Here is a 19582-nt window from a genome sequence, read left to right on the forward strand (position 1 = left end):
GGGAACCCCCTGGCAAATGGGACCTTAATTCTGCAGCAAGAAAGGATGGCCCAGTGGTTAGGGTTCTAACCTGGGATTGGAGATGGCTGGGTTCAAGTCTCTGCTCTGCCACAGAGTCTTTGTTTGACCTTGGGCGAGACCCGTAAGGCCTGGTTTTCAACGGTATTTAGGTATCTAAAGCTGCAGGTAGGTGCTTAGCATGGCTTTCAAAGGTGCCTAACTCTTATTTAACCCATTTAGGTGCTTTTGAAAATCCCACTGGGCACCTCTCTGCACGTCCATACATCAGAAAAATCTGACCCTTAGTCTGTCTGGCCCTGACTTTTAAAGGTATTCAGGCATTGCTCCCTCTCAGTGTTGACTTTCAATGAGACTCAGGCTCCTAAGTCATTTTTGAAAATGGGCCTTAGGCGATGTCTACGCTAGAGAGTTTACAGCGGCACAGCTGTACCAATGCAGCTGTAAGATCGCTCGTGTAGCTGCTCTATGCCAACAGGAGAGAGCTCTCCCATCAGCACAATGTGCTGGCCCTTTGCACTGGGACGAATTTCACCTCAATAGAGGTCTTCCATTTCCAAAGCGATCTGTCTGTGATATCTTTATAGCCCTAAATTTAGGGAATTTCACATCTAGGCAATAGTTTTGGGTGATAGGTTTAGGGGCAGGGAATGAGCCAGGACAATGGCTGGATGAAAGTCTTTTTTTTTCTAATCCTCTTGCTCTTTCCTTTTTTCTAATCCTCTGTTCTCCATTGCAGGAGCGTGGGATGCACTGTGGTGGAGATGTTAACAGAAAAGCCACCCTGGGCAGAATTTGAAGCCATGGCGGCCATTTTCAAAATCGCCACCCAGCCAACCAAGCCCCAGCTCCCAGACGGCGTCTCGGACTCCTGCCGCAATTTCCTCAAGCAGATCTTTGTGGAGGAGAAGCGGAGGCCCACAGCAGAGGACCTACTGAGACATTCATTCATGAACTGCAGCCTCTAGTCCCTTGCGGCAGGTTAGGGGAAATGCAGGTGGAAGATAAAAGGAAATGGGGGGTGGGGGGTTTAAAAAACAGACCCACAGACCTTTGCACTCTGAAATGCAGACCTCAGCCTGGGTTGGGATCCTTCACTCCTCATTGCAAGCTAGGGGGCCAGTGTCGGTTTTCCTTTGTAAGCTGCACTTACGACCATCTAACTGTGGAGACGGGTGGCTGTCGCCACGTTTGGGGCTGGAGGGAGTTCGGAATTGGGGATCATCCTTGGAACACATCAGCATCGATGCTAGTGGCAAACTCGCCCGCCCCGTTATTGAGTGGATGTCTGGTAGCGGAGGAGCTGGGAATAGTAACTCACTCGCCTCAGAGGAATTATGTGAACGAACTCTGGTGCTCCCTGCTGGCCGTGAAAGCAGCACTGGCAACATCCCACAAGGAAGCCCGTCTCTTCAGCAGAGGAGCAGCAGTGTCTCCGTTTACAGCTTCACAGACACCGAGAGGGATTCAGGCGTGAAGCAAAGGGAAACAAACCCAGGACCAAAGAATGATCGGCATAGGTGTGTCGTTCATGTCAAAGGGGGAAAACAATCCTGTTGTGGGGGTGGAGATGAGAGGCAAAGTCCATAGCAACATCTCCAGCTCTTCAGAGGGGAGGATTCAGATTTTGTGCCTTAGGTGGTTACAGTCGAGTGTGAGCCTCATTCAGCACAAGGTATCCAGTTAAGGACGTGACTACAATGCAGCCATGCTGAGTTGGTGTTCTTATACCTGTAAAATAGTGTAAGTGCAAGGCATTCTTCTTCTCTGGATACAATAAGGTCCCTGTAGGTTATTCACCGCTGAAGCTGGCCACAGGACCTCTGTGTGTTCATTCATTGTTCAGCGGATAAGTGTGTCTATATGATGCTGATGTCAATGGCACCCTCAGCTTAGCAAAAGCTCGTTCTTCAGCACCTGATCCTGTTCCCACTGGAACAGTCGCTGCTTGCCCAACCCCTGCCTCCCCCCCAACTGATCAAGTTGACAAGAGCAAACAAGACAAATGCCCATTTTTGTCAGTCAGGATGGCAGGGACAGGGCTTAAAAAGGGGTCTGTCCTGGCCAAAACAGGACATACGGTCACCCTATCACTCCTTGCCCCTAAGGGAAGTGAGCTGTGCCAGCCCTTCTCCTGGCACAGTTGCCTTCCCCCTCCATGTTGGCTCAGCAGTGTTTAGGGAGTGGAGCCCAGTCTCTGCCCACCTGTGTGGGAGGGGGAGGAGCAGCCCCTCAGCAACACACACACACCCCGCATCCACTGATTTTAATGGGAACAGAACAGGTGAGGGTGTAAGTAACTGTTTTCTCATATCCCTAGCTGTGCCAACCTGTGACCAGTTCCAATGTGCTGCTAACGAAGGGTCCAGCCTGCAGAGCGCCGAGTGCCTTCAGCTCTGTCCCTTGTAGGATCAGGCCCTAGAGCATCAAGTGTAGAAAAGCTGTGCGGGAGGTGGAATTCATCCCAGCGCACAGGACTAGCACGAGGGCTGAGCGCCTCAAGACCTCAAAAGGGAACATTTGTGGGACTTCAGTGATAAATAGACTCTGTGCAGGTGCTGTGTGCAGGGGCATATTTCATCCTGAGGCCAGGTCTAGACTACAGACCTATACTGCTATAACTACATCGTACAGGGGTGTGAAAAGTCCATACCCCTGAGCGATGTAGGTATACCGACCTACCCCACCCCCGTGTACACAGCGGTAGGTTGATGGGAGAGCTTCTCCCACTAACATAGCTACAAGGTGGATTAACTTGTAATCCAACGAGAGACGCTCTCCAGTAGTGTCTTCACTAAAGCGCTACAGTGGTGCAGCTGCTTTGGGTTTTATAGAAATGTAATGGGGATCCGTACGAAGGACTCTGAATGCTCCTAGAGCCTGATTCTTATCAGGAACAAACCCCAGAGAAGTCAATGAAGTTACACCGGAGTGACACCGGTGTGAGAGCAGAATCCTGCCCATAGAACTGAACAGAGAATGTCATTCTGGAGGCTTCTGCAGGAGGAATATAGGCCCTGATTCTACACCACAGAAATCAAGGAGAGTTGTGCTGTTAACTTTAATGGGCATGGGATCAAGCCCATAGTTCTCTATTAAATTCTATCAGATGGCTCAAAAAGCCTTTATTTTATTATTATTTATTTATATTCCCATACCACTAAGGAGCTCCAGTCATGGGTCAGGGTCCCATTTGCTAGGTGCTTTTATTATTACTCTGTTATAGTCAGTAGGACTTTCCATAAAGAAAGGGTTTAAAGGATTATTAGGAAAATGTAAAAATGTTCTAAATTATTTTGAATCTGACAATTTCCCCATCCGCTGGCCCGATTTTAAAAAACAAACTGTCCTCAGTCCCTTTTTTAATTAATTGAGAACAAAATCTGACTCCCAGCCAATCCATCTGGATTTGATTCTCGGTCTCTCAAAGGGCCAGTGGGGTAATGTTGACCATAGGCGCTGAGCTATGAGCAATATGATGCCGTGCATGGGTAGGGCTGAATGTGACCTACTTTTAAAGATCTGTTTGCAAGGTTCATGGAACTCTTTCTAGATGCTGTTTCTAAACACATTCCTCCAGGCTTCCTTTCTACCTGCAAGTCTATTCCAGGACCCAGCGCTTTGACTGGCACTTTGCTTCCGGAGTAACTCAGAAATGTGCTGCCCCGTATGGGAGGTTGCAGAGTCACAAATTGGTCCCGCCTTAGGGTGACCATATTTCTCAAAGGGAAAACGAAACATTGTGTGGGGCTAGACCCGACCCCCCCCCCTGCAAAAAAAAAAAAAAAAAACCTCCCCCGTGTGAGGCTAAGGCTGGCGTCACTGCTCATCCAAGCCCTTCCCCCTCCCAACTCATCAAGTTGATGAGCAAATGGGACAAATGCCCATTTTTGTCAGTCAGGATGGCTGCGACAGGGCTTTGGTCCCAGCCAAAACAGGATCTATTCTCACCCTCTCACTCCTTGCCCTATAAGGGAAGTGAGCTGTGCCAGCCCTTTTCCTGGCACAGTTGCCTTCCCCCTCCATGTTGGCTCAGTAGTGTTTCAGGGAGTGGAGTCAAGTCTCTGCCCACCTGTGTGGGAAGGGGAGGAGCAGCCCCTCAGCAACTCCTCTGCGGGGATGGAAGGAGGCATCTGACACACATGTATGTACCTGCATGGATCAGCTCGGCCGAGCCCTATGAAAACAAACCTGGGTGCACATCCAAGAAGGGGATGACAGACCCTCGTTCCACTGCAGGCTGCTGAGAGGCTGCTTAGAAATAGTGAGGGCGAAGGGAGAGCTTTTAAAACATTAAGAAGAACTACCCTGACAGTAGCCAAATTGTGCAGGTTCACCCTGCTTCTACTGAGAGAGATCCCTCGGCTTGGAAAGCCAGTTTTCTCTCCCGCCCTCCTTAAATGATTTTGTGTGGGCGAAACATCCTACTGTGATGACACAGGGCAACCTGGTCATGCCTCTTTGTTTGATGTTTGCAGTCACCAGGCTGTGTCATGAGGTGGTGATGTCCTGCAGCGCAAAAGCTTAGCTAGCATCCTGGGGCTGGCAGGGGTTCAGATGTAGGAATGCCAGTGGGCTCAATCCTACAGGCCTTGTGCAAACAGAAACTGCCAGTAACTTTCCTAGGAGCGATGTATCAAGGGCCTGATCCTGGATCTCTTATGCAGTGCTACCCTTCGGTTTAGTTCTGCAAGTGGAGAAGTTATCTAACTCTAAATGCAGCTATGGCATGTAAGGCAACACCCACAAGGGGCGAACTCTGCCCCCTGTACAGAGGGAGAGCACAAAGCTCTCACACCACCTCACTCCATGTAGGGCTTATGTGGTGCATGGCCCTACACAGGAGTGAATTTCATCAGAGTGCCCCTCCTGAAGCATGCACAGCCCTGGTCATTGGGACCTTCCTCTACCTTCCCTTGTCTGTGTCTGTCTGGTAAATCACTCCTCAGGTGCCTTTGCCCTTATTTTAAATGCCCTTGCAGTGTTTTGCTGTATAAAATAGAATGAGGGAAAGAAAATGTAATATGAGTCCATGTATATTTTTTTACATGTAAGGTATTGGAAAGTACATTCACCTAATGTATAGTAGAAGCAGTTTGCTCATATCAAATCTTGCTTTTTTTTTTGAATATTATCAATACTGTATCATGTATATGTATTGTCATTTTTTTCCTTATCTAGGGAAAAGGCTCAAGTGTGATATTGTATATCATCAGACTTTATACTGTAGCCTATAAATCTGTATAATTCCTTCCCACCAGGCCAAATATCATTAGCCAGCAAGTTGTATATAAGAAAACAGAGTCTGGAATGTAGAAAGCTGACTCATGGAGGGTAAGATTGAGGCCATAATTGGAACCAGAGGCCTTGTATGATTCAGTCTGCAGAGACGGCTATATTTTTTTTATTCTTGAAAAAAAAACATTATGAGAGACTATTTAAGCCAATGATTACTGGGTTTTGCTAGAAATAATGTATTTGTTAAGGTCTGAGACTTGAAATTTGTATGCATCACTCTGTCCAGTGCTTGACCATTCCTGCAGTATGGTATGTCCCACCTTGCCCTATGTGCACTGGTCCAGTTAGGGTTATTGGATGGGCAGGTCGTGATCACACCGGAGCTGGGAGACTAGGCTTTACTTGAAAAGAGAGCACCATGCAGGGTGGAGTTTGGTAATAGAGGATCGTACTGTCCATGCAAGGATCAGAACTGAGACACTGTAACTACAGCCGTGTTTAAATGTGTTGGGAGCAAATCCTGTTCTCCATTATCCTGCTGTGAATCCAGTCAGATGCTTCATAACTGAGAACTGAATGTGGCCCCTTTACTCTAGCTTCTTTGTTCCATATCTGTCTGCCTCAGTGGATGTATTTTCCAAACCAGCCCCTCTTCAGGGGCTACAATCAGACTTTAGAAACAGCCCTGCACAAAGGCTGGTGCCTAAACTGCGTGCCCCCAGCAGTAGCTCCAGGAGGCAGTGTGACTCAGAGACACGATGCTGAGTCACAATCTCTTCCCCTGCTTCCTCCTTGCTCCCAGCTGGCAGTGATTTCTATGGGCCCACCCCTACAATACCTCTACCCAAGCTGGCGTGGCTGCTCTGGCCAGAGAGTAATGGAAGAAGGGGAGTCAAGACTCAGCCCTTTCCCCGCCCACCTGCTCCAGGGAGGGAGTAAGCAGGTGAATCAGGTCACTACATCTTACTGCTGGCAACTCCGATGAAAGAGCGATGGTTTATTCACTGAAAATGACACATCATGGATTTTTGTAATCCCAGTCAATGCAACAGAGTTCTTCTTCCTTATCCAGTGGACTAGGCCCTCATCCTGTAAATATAATGACCCCTCCACGTGGGCCATCAGAACTCTTGTTGCCTTCACTGGTAAATGCATGAGTTGCTGTACCTGAGCTGAAGTAGTAACTCTATTAGCAGCAGTAGTAGACTTTCATGCTCTTTTGTGCACCAGCCAGTAGAGGGTGACAAAGACCCACACTTTCCAAGTGTGGGGTACTCGCTCATGCTACACAGTTCTCAAATCAGCAAAACGGAAACTACACATGTGCTTTATGTTAAGCACATGCTTAGTGCTTTGTTGGATTGGCTCCATGAGTAACTGTACATATGTAAGTAATCCCATTAAATGAGACCACTCATGTGCCTAAAGTTATTCACATGTTTAAGTGTTTGTAGGATTGGGGCTAGTGTTAGAAAGCAAATGCTTCAGGAGGCCAAGTTGTGTAATGAAACGCGTTTGCAACTTTCTGCTTTCTCATTAGTCTGGTCACAGATGCTATCACTGGTATAGTACTCTTGCCTGGAAACACATAGATACTCGCTACAGTATCAGTACAGCAAGTGTTTTAAAATCATTTCTACTTCGGAGGAATTTGTCCGTATGAAACAGAAGCTAATACTGCAGGTTTGGAAAGCAGGACACCTTGTCGAATGTACTTTGTAAAATGCTGTAAATGCTTTTTCCCCCCCATGCATGAAATTAAATATTTTTTAACTTTGTGGTATTGTGAAACCAATTTTCCTATTTTATTGGGGGGGGGAATAAGAGACATATGTTCATTATGAGGTGAAATGTTTCATCTTATAAGTGCAGCAGCATTATAGTATGCGCGCGCGCACACACTATTAATAGAGATGCATGTTCTGTCAGGTATAGTATTTTAGTGATTCAATTTCAGTCACTTTGTGCTGCTCCGGAATCTGGCCCTAACTGGTTGGATGAGAATTGTCCTAGTGCAGAGGAGCTTAACTGCTAGAAACCAGTGTAACCAGCTCCTACAGCAATTGACACCTTCCCTCCCTACTTCTCTTCTTCCCCCCCCCCCCCCCCACACACACACACGCACACAGAGGTTGGCCTAGGGATGGTCTCAGGAGCAAGACAAAGCACACCTGCACTCAGCCAGTGCTCAGTAAGTATACACAGCTGTGGCTAGCCAGCATAAGTTAAAGCAGCCCCTAGCTGACTGACCAATCTCTCCACTTCGTGTGGAGATTCCTGCACAGGAGACAACTGACTCTCTCAAGAGTGGCTGTGGCCCCAATCCTGAACATGGATTATGTAGGCAAATAGCACACTCATGTTAGTGACCCCATTGACTTTAATTGGACTGCTCACATGAGTCTTTTAGCACTGAGGCCTAAATTACCCTCAGGTTGCTGCAGCCTTTAGAGTATACGGGTAAGTGCTACCACACCGAACAGAGATTATATTTCAGATGGGAGTGGGGAACTGTGTTTGGGGTTTTTTTACCAGAAAACTTTCAGTTCTGTCTCCAATGCCATGTGTGCAGTTAACTGGCCATTCTGGTGTCTGTTTGCAGGCACAAATCTTTTGTGCCAGGAAGCATAAAGCAACCCAATCACTAATAGAATCATGTTTATTCTGAAACTTGAAAAATACTTATGTTAGGGGACTGCAAGTACATGGGATACGTGCATATTGTAGCCAGTTTCATCATGCCATCCCCTTCATACAGTTATCAAGCTCAGTCTTGAAGTCAATTAGGATTTTTACCCCCACTGCTCCCCTTGGAAGGCTGTTCCAGAACATCACTGTGATGGTGATTCCCCAGGCTGTAATCTGGGCTGCTGAACAGCTGTCCCCCCTTTTACCAGGGGTGCCATTTCAGATTTTGGTAGGGTGGGGTAATTTTAACTGTGATTCCAGGGGTTACTTAGGTACCTGAAAGCTCTAGTTCAGTGGTCCCCAACCTTTCTCTGTGGCGGGCGCTGGACAACTAGCTGCCAAGGAGCGTGGCCGCTGGACAAGCAGCCGCCGAAATGTCGCCGAGAAGCAGCGTCATCAAGAGGCGTCACCACCGAAATGCCGCTGAAAATTAGCGGCATTTCGGCGGCAACACTTCTTGACATTGCCGCTTCTTGGCGGCATTTCGTCAGCGGCAGCTTGTCCGGAGGCCAGTAGGCGAGTGCAAGTAGATGCCCCAGTGGGCACCATGGCGCCCACGGCCACCGCATTGGGGACCACTGCTCCAGTTTTTTCTGGTAGATAACTTAGCAATTAGCTGATAGGACAGGAGCCCTGTCTCTAATTCCGATATAAAAGAAATTTAAATAAATATTAGTATTGGAGCTGAGAGGGTCTAACATGTTCTGACATCTTATGGCAAGTCACTTAAGGAACACTGGTTAGATTTAAAATGTTAATGTATATTCTTACGTTGTTACTAACTCTGCAGAGAGAGAGACCTTGTCAGGACACCTGGGTTCTATCTCGGCTGTGGGAGGGGAGTGGAGTCTAGTAGGTTACAATGTGGGGGGCAGATATAAGAACATTAGAATGGCCATACTGGGTAAGACCAATGGCCCATCTAGCCCAGTATCCTGTCTTCCATCAGTGGCCAGTACCAAGTGCTTCAGAGGAAATGAACAGAACAGGTAATCATCAAGTGATCCATCCCAGTAGCGCATTCCCAGCTTCTGGCAATCAGAGATTAGGGACACGAAGAACATAGTATTGCATCTCTGCCCATCCTGGCTAATAGCCATTGATGGACCGATCCTCCATGAACTTATCTAGTTCTTTTTTTAACCCTGTCATAGTTTTGGCCTTCACAACATCCCCTGGCAAAGCATTCCACAGGTTGACTGTGAAGAAATACTTTCTTTTGTTTGTTTTAAATCTGCTGCCTATTAATTTCATTGTGTGACTCCTAGTTCTTGTGTTATGTGAAGGAATAACTAACATTTCCTTATTCAATTCCCCCCCCCCCCATTCATGATTTTATAGACCTCTATCATATCCCTCCTTAGTCATCTCTTTTCCAAGATGAAAAATCAGTCTTTTTAATCTCTCCTCATACAGAAGCTCTTCCATACCCCTAATCATTTCTGTTGCCCTTCTCTGTACCTTTTCCAAATCCAATATATCTTTTTTGAGATGGGGTGATGAGATCTGCATGCAGCATTCAATATGTGGGCATACCATGGATTTATATAGAGTATGATATTTTGTGTCTTATTATCGATCCCTTTCTTAATGATTCCCAGTACTCTGTTAGCTTTTTGGATTGCCACTGCACATTACGAAGTTATTTTCAGAGCACTATCCACAATAACTCCAAGATCTCTTTTGTGATGGTTAACAGCTAATTTAGACCCCATCATTTTGTATGTATAGTTGGGATTATATTTTGCCATGTGCATTACTTTGCATTTATCAATATTATTTTCATCTGCCTTTTTCTTGTCCAGTCACCCAGTTTTGTGAGATCTCTTTGTAACTCTTTGCAGTAAGGTTTGGACTTACCTATCTTGAGTAATTTTATATCATCTGCAATTTTACCATCCCACTGTTTACCCCTTTTTCCAGTTCATTTATGAATAAATTGAATAGCACTGGTACCAGTACAGACTCCTGGGGGAGACCACTACTTACCTTTCTCCATTCTGAAAACTGACCATTTATTCCTACCCTTTGTTTCCTATTTTTTAACTAGAGTGTCTGGCAATGCTTTCAGGATCATCTAATGATCCTTAATTTAATTTAATGTAATGACAAGCCTTTTGTCATCTTAATCACCCTGCCTCTGTTTATAAACAAACTCTCTGCCCCAAGGGTGGAAGCTGGGAGCAGCACAGAACTCATAACATGTCACATTCACGCTGTGTTGGAGTTAAGAGCTCATCTGAGGCTAGGGCGTGAGCTGTGAGCAGACATCTGGTACAAAACTTGGGGAGGTGAATCCTCCCATCCCCTCTAAATGGCACCCCTGCCTTTTAAACTGCTTTGCTGTGAGAGCAACCACACCTGGTTCTGTTCACACACAGCCTCCAGCATGTAAATCACTCCCAGGTGATTTAGATCGATGTTCTGGCCAGCCACTCATGAATTACATGCAGGGCAACACCAGCAGCTTCCCAGTCTCAGGCCTTCTCCTGGAAATGTGCCTCTTGTACTGAACAGTGCCTTCAGTCAAGGAATGTTACAACTGAACCATCAGAGAATAACAGAGAAAATAATAATAAATAGTATTAAGAAGAAGAGGAATACCTTCTTAGCGGGCACCACCCATGGGGCAGTAGTCATAATGGTTTAGATGTGACATTGCTTGACTGGAGGCACCGTTCAATTCTTCTCCAGCAAAAAGTCCTTACCAGACTCAAGGTCCAAGATGCTTACCACAATTCTTTGTGTTTGTTTCCCTGCCATGCAGGATGAGATTTCTTCTGAGCAAGTGTTTCAAGGAAATATCTATGGAGGAGTGTGGACATACATACAACCTGGTTGTTTTCTCTGTTATTCTTTTGTGGGAAAATCCTTATAGGATTTAATAGAAAATGAAAATATTTATATTTTTATAACTATCATATAGACTTTAAATGAGAATTGAGCCCCCTTAGACGCTATTATAGGATGTTCAAACAAACTCAATAAAAAAAAAAAAACCAAACTAAAACATAAACGGTAGAGGCAGGATCTTGTTCTCTGTTTAAATTCTACAGGTGGTTAGAGTCATTTCAAATTTCCATAGGACTCTACTCATCTCATGCTTGTTAAATTCTATCAGACATTTCCCTAATGGGACGATAGATGCTTTTCCGTGACAGCCTGCTCTAGCAAACCTGGGAGCTGTGACATTCGTGGGGGAGGATGGGTTTGACAGTAGTGGGGCTGTCTCTGATCTAGGTTGAGCTGGGAGGAAGGAATAGGTCCAAAATTGACCTGGGAGGGGATTCTATCTAACTGGGCTTAGGATATGGCTCCCCTCTAGGTAGTAGCACTAGCTACACTGTCCCATGCACAAGGCCGGCAGGACAGTGTCAGCAGTAGGTCAGGGTCCATTGAGGGGCACTGAAGGTTGGACAGAGTAGTCGCAACTGGGAGGATGGAAGACTACAGGCCCCAGAATGCAACGCGCCACCAGTCTGTCCGCTCACGGTGGCGCGTTGCAGCCTGGGGCCTGTAGTCTCCCACGAGCCCAGCCCTTGAAGGTAGGGAATTGTCACTGGGCGCCATGTTATGCAAATCAGGGGGCGGCTCCTCAGCCGCACGGGGGCGGGGCGGGCTGGCTCTGTCCCAGGGCGCCGCGCGGCCGCGGGAGGAGGGAGGCTGTCGGCCGGGGCGCGCGATGCAGCGGGTGACGGTGGTGCTGGGGCACCTGGCGGCCAGGCCCGTCGGGGGGCCGGCGCTGCGGGCGGCTCAGTGCGGGGGGGTAGCGGCGGGGCCCGGCCGTGACGGGGAGCCGGACGACGTGGTGGTGGTGCACGGGCTGCGGACCCCCATCGCCAAAGCCAAGCGGGGCGGCTTCAAGGTAACCCGGCCCGGTAACCCCGGGGGGAGGCTGGGGGCCCAGCCCCTAGAGGCGCAATGGCTGGGGCTGGGGGGTGCGCTGGGGCCCTGGGGGGGGCCCTGAGGGGGGGAGCGCTGGGGACCTTGGGTGGGGGCCCTGAGGGGGGGTGCGCTGGGGACCTGGGGGGGGCCCTGAGGGGGGTGCGCTGGGGACCTGGGGGTGGCCCTGAGGGGAGGAGCGCTGGGGACCTGGGGGGGGCCCTGAGGGGGGTGCGCTGGGGACCTGGTGGGGGCCCTGAGGGGAGGAGCGCTGGGGACCTGGTGGGGGCCCTGAGGGGAGGAGCGCTGGGGACCTGGGGGGGGCCCTGAGGGGGGTGCGCTGGGGACCTGGGGGGAGGCCTGAGGGGGGGTGCGCTGGGGACCTGGGGGGGCCCTTGAGGGGGGTGCGCTGGGGACCTGGGGGGAGGCCTGAGGGGGGGTGCGCTGGGGACCTGGGGGGGGCCCCTGAGGGGGGTGCGCTGGGGACCTGGGGGGGCCCTGAGGGGGGTGCGCTGGGGGTCTGAGGACTAGGGAAATTCAGGGGAGCAGGGGTTGGGGCTGAGGGGCGGGGACCCCCCACGGTAAAGGGTTTTCCCTCACTGTTCTTACACTGCGTCCCATCATCTCCCCCACTTTAAAGGGGGCTCTGCACTTTTCTCTGCACCCCTATATTTTATTTGTGGCAGGGCTCTGTCCCCTTCCCCTGTGTTCTCAGCGCTCTCCTCTCTGCGCCAGGGTGGCTACGTGAGGGGAAATCGCTAGTGTAGACCTGCTGCATGGGTATTACAAGAGTGCAAGTGATTGTATTGGTGTGAGTTGCTTTCTGCCCTAGTGCAGTGTCTAATTGAGGGCATGTCTGCATGTGCGGCGGTGCAGCTGTACCGATGCAGCAGCGCCACTGCAGCGTGTCTGGTGAAGATGCTCTATGCCGACGGGAGAGCTCTCCTGTCAGCATAATAAAACCACCTCTGCAAACGGCAGAGAACGGGCCGTGGTAAGAGCCACCCAAGGTATGTCTTCACTACCTGCCGGATTGGTGGGTAGTGATCGATCCAGCAGGAATCTATTTATCGTGTCTAGCCTAGACACGATGAATCGACCCCCAAGCGCTCTCCCCTCGACTCCTGTACTCCACCGCGGCGAGAGGCGTAGGCAGAGTTGACAGGGGAGTGGCAGCAGTCGACTCACCGCGGTGAAGACACCACAGTAAGTTGATCTAAGTACGTCAACTTCAGCTACATTATTTGCGTAGCTGAAGTTGTGTAACGTAGATCGATTCCTCCCCCCCCCCCTGCTGCCCCAGTGTAGACCAGGGGTCAGGGAGCCCAGACTGCTGTGGGAAGCCTGGGACCCTCCACCTGCCCTGGACAGGGACTGGGGTGCCTGAGAGCAGCCCTCAGACCATGCCTCCAAAGGCACACCGCTGACCGTGGGACCCACAGGTGGGGGTTTTGGTCTGGCCTCCTGACCCCTCCCTGGGGCCTGCAGACAGGTTCTGCTGGGAGAGGAAGCCCTGTCCTGTCCTGGGAGGTGGCAGGGAGCCCTGGGAAGGTGATAGGCAGCCAGGCAGGGAGGCCTCCTCTGGCACAGTTCCTGCTGTTACTGACGTGGCTTCAGTGGCCACTGCACTCCACCCGGGCTCACTCAGTGCCTGTGCCCCGGCTCCCGCTGCCAGGTTGTCCCTGCAGGGTCCCGCTGCTGGGTCCCTCCTGCTCCCAGTGACAAGCTGCCCCTGCTGCCAACTGGGCTTTGTGCCCAAGGCCACTGTCCCTTGCAGCATTGCTCCTCCTGTCGTCTCTGGCCTTCCCAAATTGCAAGCCTGGGCAATGTCCTCCCGCTTTTCCCCAAACTATGCCCATGCCAACACTGCTCTGCGTTTGCCCAAGGCTACTATGCCGATGTTAAAAAATGGGCGGGCATGACCCTTCAACTTTTGAAAGTGGGGGGGCCCTGGCTTCCCTGGTTCTGGGCCTGCAGGATGTGTGGGGCCCAAATGTTCTTTTTGCCCAGACCCCCAATAAATCTTAATCCGCCTCTGATTCATAACCCTGAGCTACATAAATTATGCCAACATAAACTGTAGTGTAGACATAGTCTAAGGCATTGCACTAGTGGATCTAAACTGATACATCCCCAATGTGTTGGGCACAAACTTCTGCTCTGAAGCCCCAGCCTGCCTATCCCTGTCTGCAGGAGTTCTCTTGCCTGCTGTAGATTTGTGACCTGAAAAGCTGCTCTGTTTCCTTTTAAACAGTGTGTGGAAAGCAGATTGATGTACTCACTAAATAAAACTAGTTGGCCAGGTTGCAAAGGCCTTGCACTCAACTTGCAGCTGTTTGCCTGAATAATGTGAAGAAGAGCTCTGTGTAAGCTGGAAAGCTTGTCTTTCTCACCAACAGACGTTGGTCCAATAAAAGATATTGCATCATCCACCTTGTCTCTAACATCCTGGGACTGACACGGCTACAACACTGCTTACATTAGTAATGTGATAACGTTTGAACACTGCATCCGATCAATTCCAAAATTTTAGAGAATATTCTGGGCATCAGTGGTAAAAACCCTATACAATAAACACTGGAAAAACACCAGAACACTAGAAATGGCTATTTGTTTCTAAGGGCTTGTCTATGTGGAGCAGTAATGCGCACTATGGGATGGGGGGTGATTTCTAAAGCTCGCTAATGTGTTGCAGATGAATTAATCCTTGTAGACCCTCTTGGTGGTCACTAAAGGTTCCCTAGTGCACTTTAATGTAGTATGTTTGAAACACAGTACTATGTTAAAGCACCCTAGGGAACATTAAAAGACTACTCATTAGAGTATATGCTATTGTAGTGGTACATACAAAAACCCCTGAAAACCCCAGTGTTTTGGACATTTACATAAAACACAAATACTGCTCTCCCCTCCTATCCTCTGACAAATAGAATTTATAAACCCTCAAAACCAGAAGTTCTATCTATAGAGTAAATGACTGATAGCATAACAGTACCCCATCTCATCTCTATTCATCTTCCCAAAGGAGTTTAATAGATTTACATTCAGAATGTCAATCTCCTAGACAAATAATAATGTGCGTCGGGGGGGGGGAAGGAATGACAGTACACGTATTGCTCCTGGTATGGGGGAGTAGGATGGGGGGACTGTGATATGAGGGAAGGGGGACCCACAGATCTTTGGCAGAGGGGAAGGTGGGAATGGGGGGGAACACACACCCAATGGCATAGGAGGAATGGGGAGGCACACACACTGGCATGGGGAGAACGGGAGGCTCTGGTATAGGACAATCTTACCGAAGCTGTTTGCAGCAGTACTGTAGTCTCTGTTCAAGAAATTGAACTGGGAAGAAGGAATCAGAATTGACGGAGAACAGTTAACACACCTTCTCTTCGCTGATGACTGTGTAATAGTGACAAAGGACACAGTAGAACTGGAGAACAAATTGCAGCAACTGCATACGCTCTCCTGATATCAGATTGGAAGTGAACGCTTCGAAGACGAAGTGGATGCGGAATGAGCATTGCACAGCAGGAATCATCACTGTAAATAGGAAAGTAACAGAGGAGGTCAACAAATATATTTTCCTGGGTCAGCAGCTGAACAGAGACAACTCATTGGAAGGGGAATGCAGTAGGAGGAGAAAGGCGGGGTGGGCAAGTTTCAACAAAATAAAGATGTCTCTAACGGATGATGAACTGCCCATGACGAAAAGGAAAGAACTGTTTAACTCCACTGCTCCACCAGCAATGATATACGGAGCGGAAAGCTGGTCAACAATGAAAGCGGAGGAAGAAAAATTCGCTGTCACCCAGAGAGCAATGAAACGGCGAATGTGTAAATATCGCTCTGTGATCACATACCGAATGAGGAAATCCGAAGGTGTACAGTGGTGACCGATGTAGTGCAGGCAATGTACGATGCAAAGCGGAGATGGGCAGGTCATGTAATCCACAGGTAAGACAATAGGTGGACAACCTGCATTAGTGACTGGATCTGCAGAAAGAATGTGCTCACAACAAAATGGAATTGTGTGGCGTCAGCTTGCGTTCGTGGAGGGACAGACCAGGACCATCCGGACAAAGGTGATTTGGAATACTTGTGAATAACTTCTTAAACAAAACTGTTATAGGGTAATTATGTTGGGGTTTTCCCACACAGGTTGACTGTGCGCTGTGTGAAGAAGAACTTCCTTTTATTTGTTTTAAACCTGCTGCCCATTAATTTCATTTGGTGGCCCCTAGTTCTTATATTATGGGAACAAGTAAATAACTTTTCCTTATTCACTTTCTCCACACCACTCATTTTATATACCTCTATCATATTCCTCCTTAGTCTCCTCTTTTCCAAGCTGAAAAGTCCTAGTGCCTCTTTAATCTCTCCTCATATGGGACCTGCCCATCTCCGCTTTGCATCGTACATCGCCTGCACTACATCGGTCACCACTGTCAACTCCTGTGGAACTCCTGGCCTGAGAAGGTTGTGAAGGCTAGGACTATAACAGGGTTTAAAAGAGAACTGGATAAATTCATGGAGGTTAAGTCCATTAGTGGCTATTAGCCAGGATGGGTAAGGAATGGTGTCCCTAGCCTCTGTTTGTCAGAGGGTAGAACTGGGTGGCAGGAGAGAGATCACTTGATCATTGCCTGTTAGGTTCACTCCCTCTGGGACACCTGGCATTGATCACTGTCAGTAGATAGGATACTGGGCTGGATGGACCTTTGATCTAACCCAGTATAGCCGTTCTTATGTTCTTAGAATAGCAGCCCCAGTTCCCCTCCAGTCTCTTCAGCGAAAGCAGACCAAAGATGCTCACAGCCAGCAGCAGTTCCAGTCCCTGAGCCAAAAGTTCCATCACCAGCATCCAGCAAGAAGTCCACAGCCTGGATTCAAAGTCACACAGGTTCTGGGATGGGTTTTCATGGTAGGCATGCCTTAGTCCTCTGTTGTTCAACTACTGAATCCATGGGGCTGTCTCAAGCTCCCCTATTTATAACCATTCACACCCAGCTCTGACTGGCTTAGCTCTCAGATAGTGGATATGTGGAACCTGCTAGACTACTTGCTGTTAGTGGAAACCCTCTGACAGCTACTGAGCATGCTTAGAACTATCACACCTCCTTCTCTAGATGCCTCTGGGTCATTCTGACTACAGGTATGTCTACACAGCCTGTGGCAGTGAGTCTCCCAGCCTGGATTGGCAGACTTGGGTGAGTGGGGTTTGTGCTAATGCTCTAACTAAACATAGCCGTGAAGACAGCGCTTTGAAGTTGCAGCTTGAGCTCTGTGAAGTCTAGGGAGCGGGTGGGCATGTGGATTACTCTCTTTCCTGAGGAAAACTCCAGTTTAGGTTAGGTGTAGTGATCAAGAGCTCCCTTTGCCTGGTCTACATTCAAAATGCCAAACCTACTCCACACAAATCAGCCCAGACTTGCCAGATGTTACCATCCCGTGACCCTTGTCCTGAGGATCCCTTCTGAGACACTGTCTTTACTTACATGTCTCTTAGCTCCAGAGACCAAAGTCATGTATGCCAGCAGACTGCAGATGATCCCCATGACAACAAAACCCCTGTGCACTGTTGCTGACATGTCGTACAGAACTCAGTACAGGCGAGTCTCATCTTAAGCGCATTTAACATGCGCGAATTCAGCTTTACGCGGTCGGCAAAAACAAAAAAAGAGAATAATAACCATTTAAATACTGTACCTGTAGTGCGGGGGATTCCGCCCGCCATTACACTCAATGTAATTTTGACTATACGCGATTTTCGCTTTACGCACTGACAGCGGAACGTAACCCCAGCGTAAGATGAGACTTGCCTGTACTGAAATGATGGGTACTTGATCCCGCAAGGTACATGTACACTTCTTATATCAACTCTTCCAGTCTGCTCCAACTGATCCCTCTACAATTCAGTACAGCTGCACTTAACACAGCTGGAGTGCGTGAGATAAATGCTACAGGAATACAAGACACACAATGGCATGTTTTCTTAGTTGTCCTGTACATTTACTTATGGCACCACCCTTACTGAACCATTCCCAATGGCTCTTACCAACTTAATGGGATAGATCAAGATTGCATTGTAGGGTGGCATTTCCCTTAACTCTACATTTCCTGGTTGTCAGAGGTTTGAGTGTAGTTGAATTTGAGGTTCTGGAGGGGCTCAAGGCACCACCAGGCAACCTTATTTTTGCATTAATGAAGCTTTCGGGCAGTTAATTGTAAACAACAAAGGCTGTTTCTGGGTCTATTTAGTATAGCATCAATCCTGCGAAGCACCAAGCTCCTTCAGCTCAAGTATATCAGCTTGTGGTATCTGGCCATATATCTTCCCAGTAACCTCTCTTTCTTTTGCCAAAGTAAACCCGGAGACCATAGAATCTAGCTTGCAAGAGATCAGCGTAAATGCTGGGCTGTTTTGCACTGTCATGGCTAACAAACTGGAGCTGCTTTTGAATTGGAAAGATTTATAACAGCACCATTTCTTGTACTTACCAAAGCAGGAAGGAAGGCAGCATGTTGTCACAGGGCTTGAAAAATCCACAATGTAACATGAACAATATACAACTGTTGCTCTAAATTGCAGAGCATGTGGTATGTTAGCTGGCAGGATTAGTAGATGTTGGGCAAATTTTTCAAGCCCTGTACTAACATAAATCAGTTGGCCATTAAAATAGTATGTGGGCAAGTCAGTGGGAAAGCATTGTTTCTAATTTCCCCTTAAAGCAGCATTCACTCTCAAATGCTCTTCATAGCAAGTTTTATTGGACTGACTTCTGTTGGTGAGCGATCCAAGCTTACATAGAGCTCTTCTTCAGGAATCAGGTCTGGGAAAGGTACTCAGAATGTCACAGATAAATACAAGGTGGAAGAGATTGTTTAGCATAAGTAGTTGACATGTATTTCAAGGGACCATTCAAGGTGAAGTGGCCTGTTAACACCCCTCTGGTCATAGGGTGGAAAGAAATGAGGGGTTGGGAGTCAAAGGCAGCTGGGAGGGGTTGTTAGTGGGTTATAGAGTGTTGTAATAAGCCATAAATCCAATATGTCTATTCAGTCTGTGGTCTTTAGTGTCTAGCAAAGTTATTAATTTAAGCTCGCAGGCTCATCTTTTGAAAGTGTTGTGCTGATTTCCTTTGAGGATGAGAACTGATAGGTCAGAAATAGAGTGATTGCTTTGTGAAAAGTGTTCAGCCACATGTGATGTGGCGTTTTTCCTCTTTTATCATTTTCCTGTGTGAGTTCATTTGAGAGCATAGTGATTGGCTGGTTTTACCCACATAGTAGTTATTGGGGCTTTTATTGCATGGGATGAGATACACTGCATGTTGTGATAGGCACGTGTATGACCCATAGATCTTGAAAGGTGTGTTGTGGGGAGTGTTGATCATTGTAGCAGTGGAGATATGTCTGCAGGTTTTGCATCTGTTGTTCTGGAAGGATCTGGTGCCACTTTGAGTTGGTGTACCCTGGTCCATGGGGAGCTTGCTTCTGATGATGAGCTTTGGAGAGGTTTGGTGGGTTGTTTGAAGGCCAGAAGATGAGGTTCAGGAAAGATTTCTTTCAGGATGGAGTTGTCATTGAGTATGGATTGTAATTGCTTGATGATACCCTCTGTGGGTTCCAGTGTGGGGTGGTAGATGACAATTAGAATAGTGCATTTGGAAGGGGTTTTATTTCTGTACTGAAGCAGGTTCTCTCTGGATATTTGGGTTCCCGTTCCGTGATGTGATCTACTTCTCTGGTGGAA

General features: G+C 48.2%; 2 protein-coding genes across 4 annotated transcripts in view; both read left to right on the forward strand.

Moving 5' to 3' along the window:
• LOC128830798 (mitogen-activated protein kinase kinase kinase 3-like) overlaps positions 1-7034 on the forward strand; it is a 120608-nt gene extending 113574 nt beyond the window's left edge. For all 3 annotated transcript variants that reach the window (XM_054016582.1, XM_054016583.1, XM_054016584.1), the window contains one exon: positions 758-7034. In XM_054016582.1, the coding sequence (XP_053872557.1) occupies positions 758-986 (229 nt within the window). In that variant the 3' untranslated portion in view covers positions 987-7034. The remainder of the gene's footprint in view (positions 1-757) is intronic.
• Positions 7035-11599: 4565 nt separating this feature from the next.
• ACAA1 (acetyl-CoA acyltransferase 1) overlaps positions 11600-19582 on the forward strand; it is a 45224-nt gene continuing 37241 nt past the window's right edge. The window contains exon 1 of the mRNA XM_054016585.1: positions 11600-11809. Coding sequence (XP_053872560.1) covers positions 11627-11809 — 183 coding nt within the window. The 5' untranslated portion in view covers positions 11600-11626. The remainder of the gene's footprint in view (positions 11810-19582) is intronic.

The sequence above is a fragment of the Malaclemys terrapin genome, chromosome 2 (assembly GCF_027887155.1).
Source record: "Malaclemys terrapin pileata isolate rMalTer1 chromosome 2, rMalTer1.hap1, whole genome shotgun sequence".
Taxonomy (NCBI): Eukaryota; Metazoa; Chordata; order Testudines; family Emydidae; genus Malaclemys; species Malaclemys terrapin.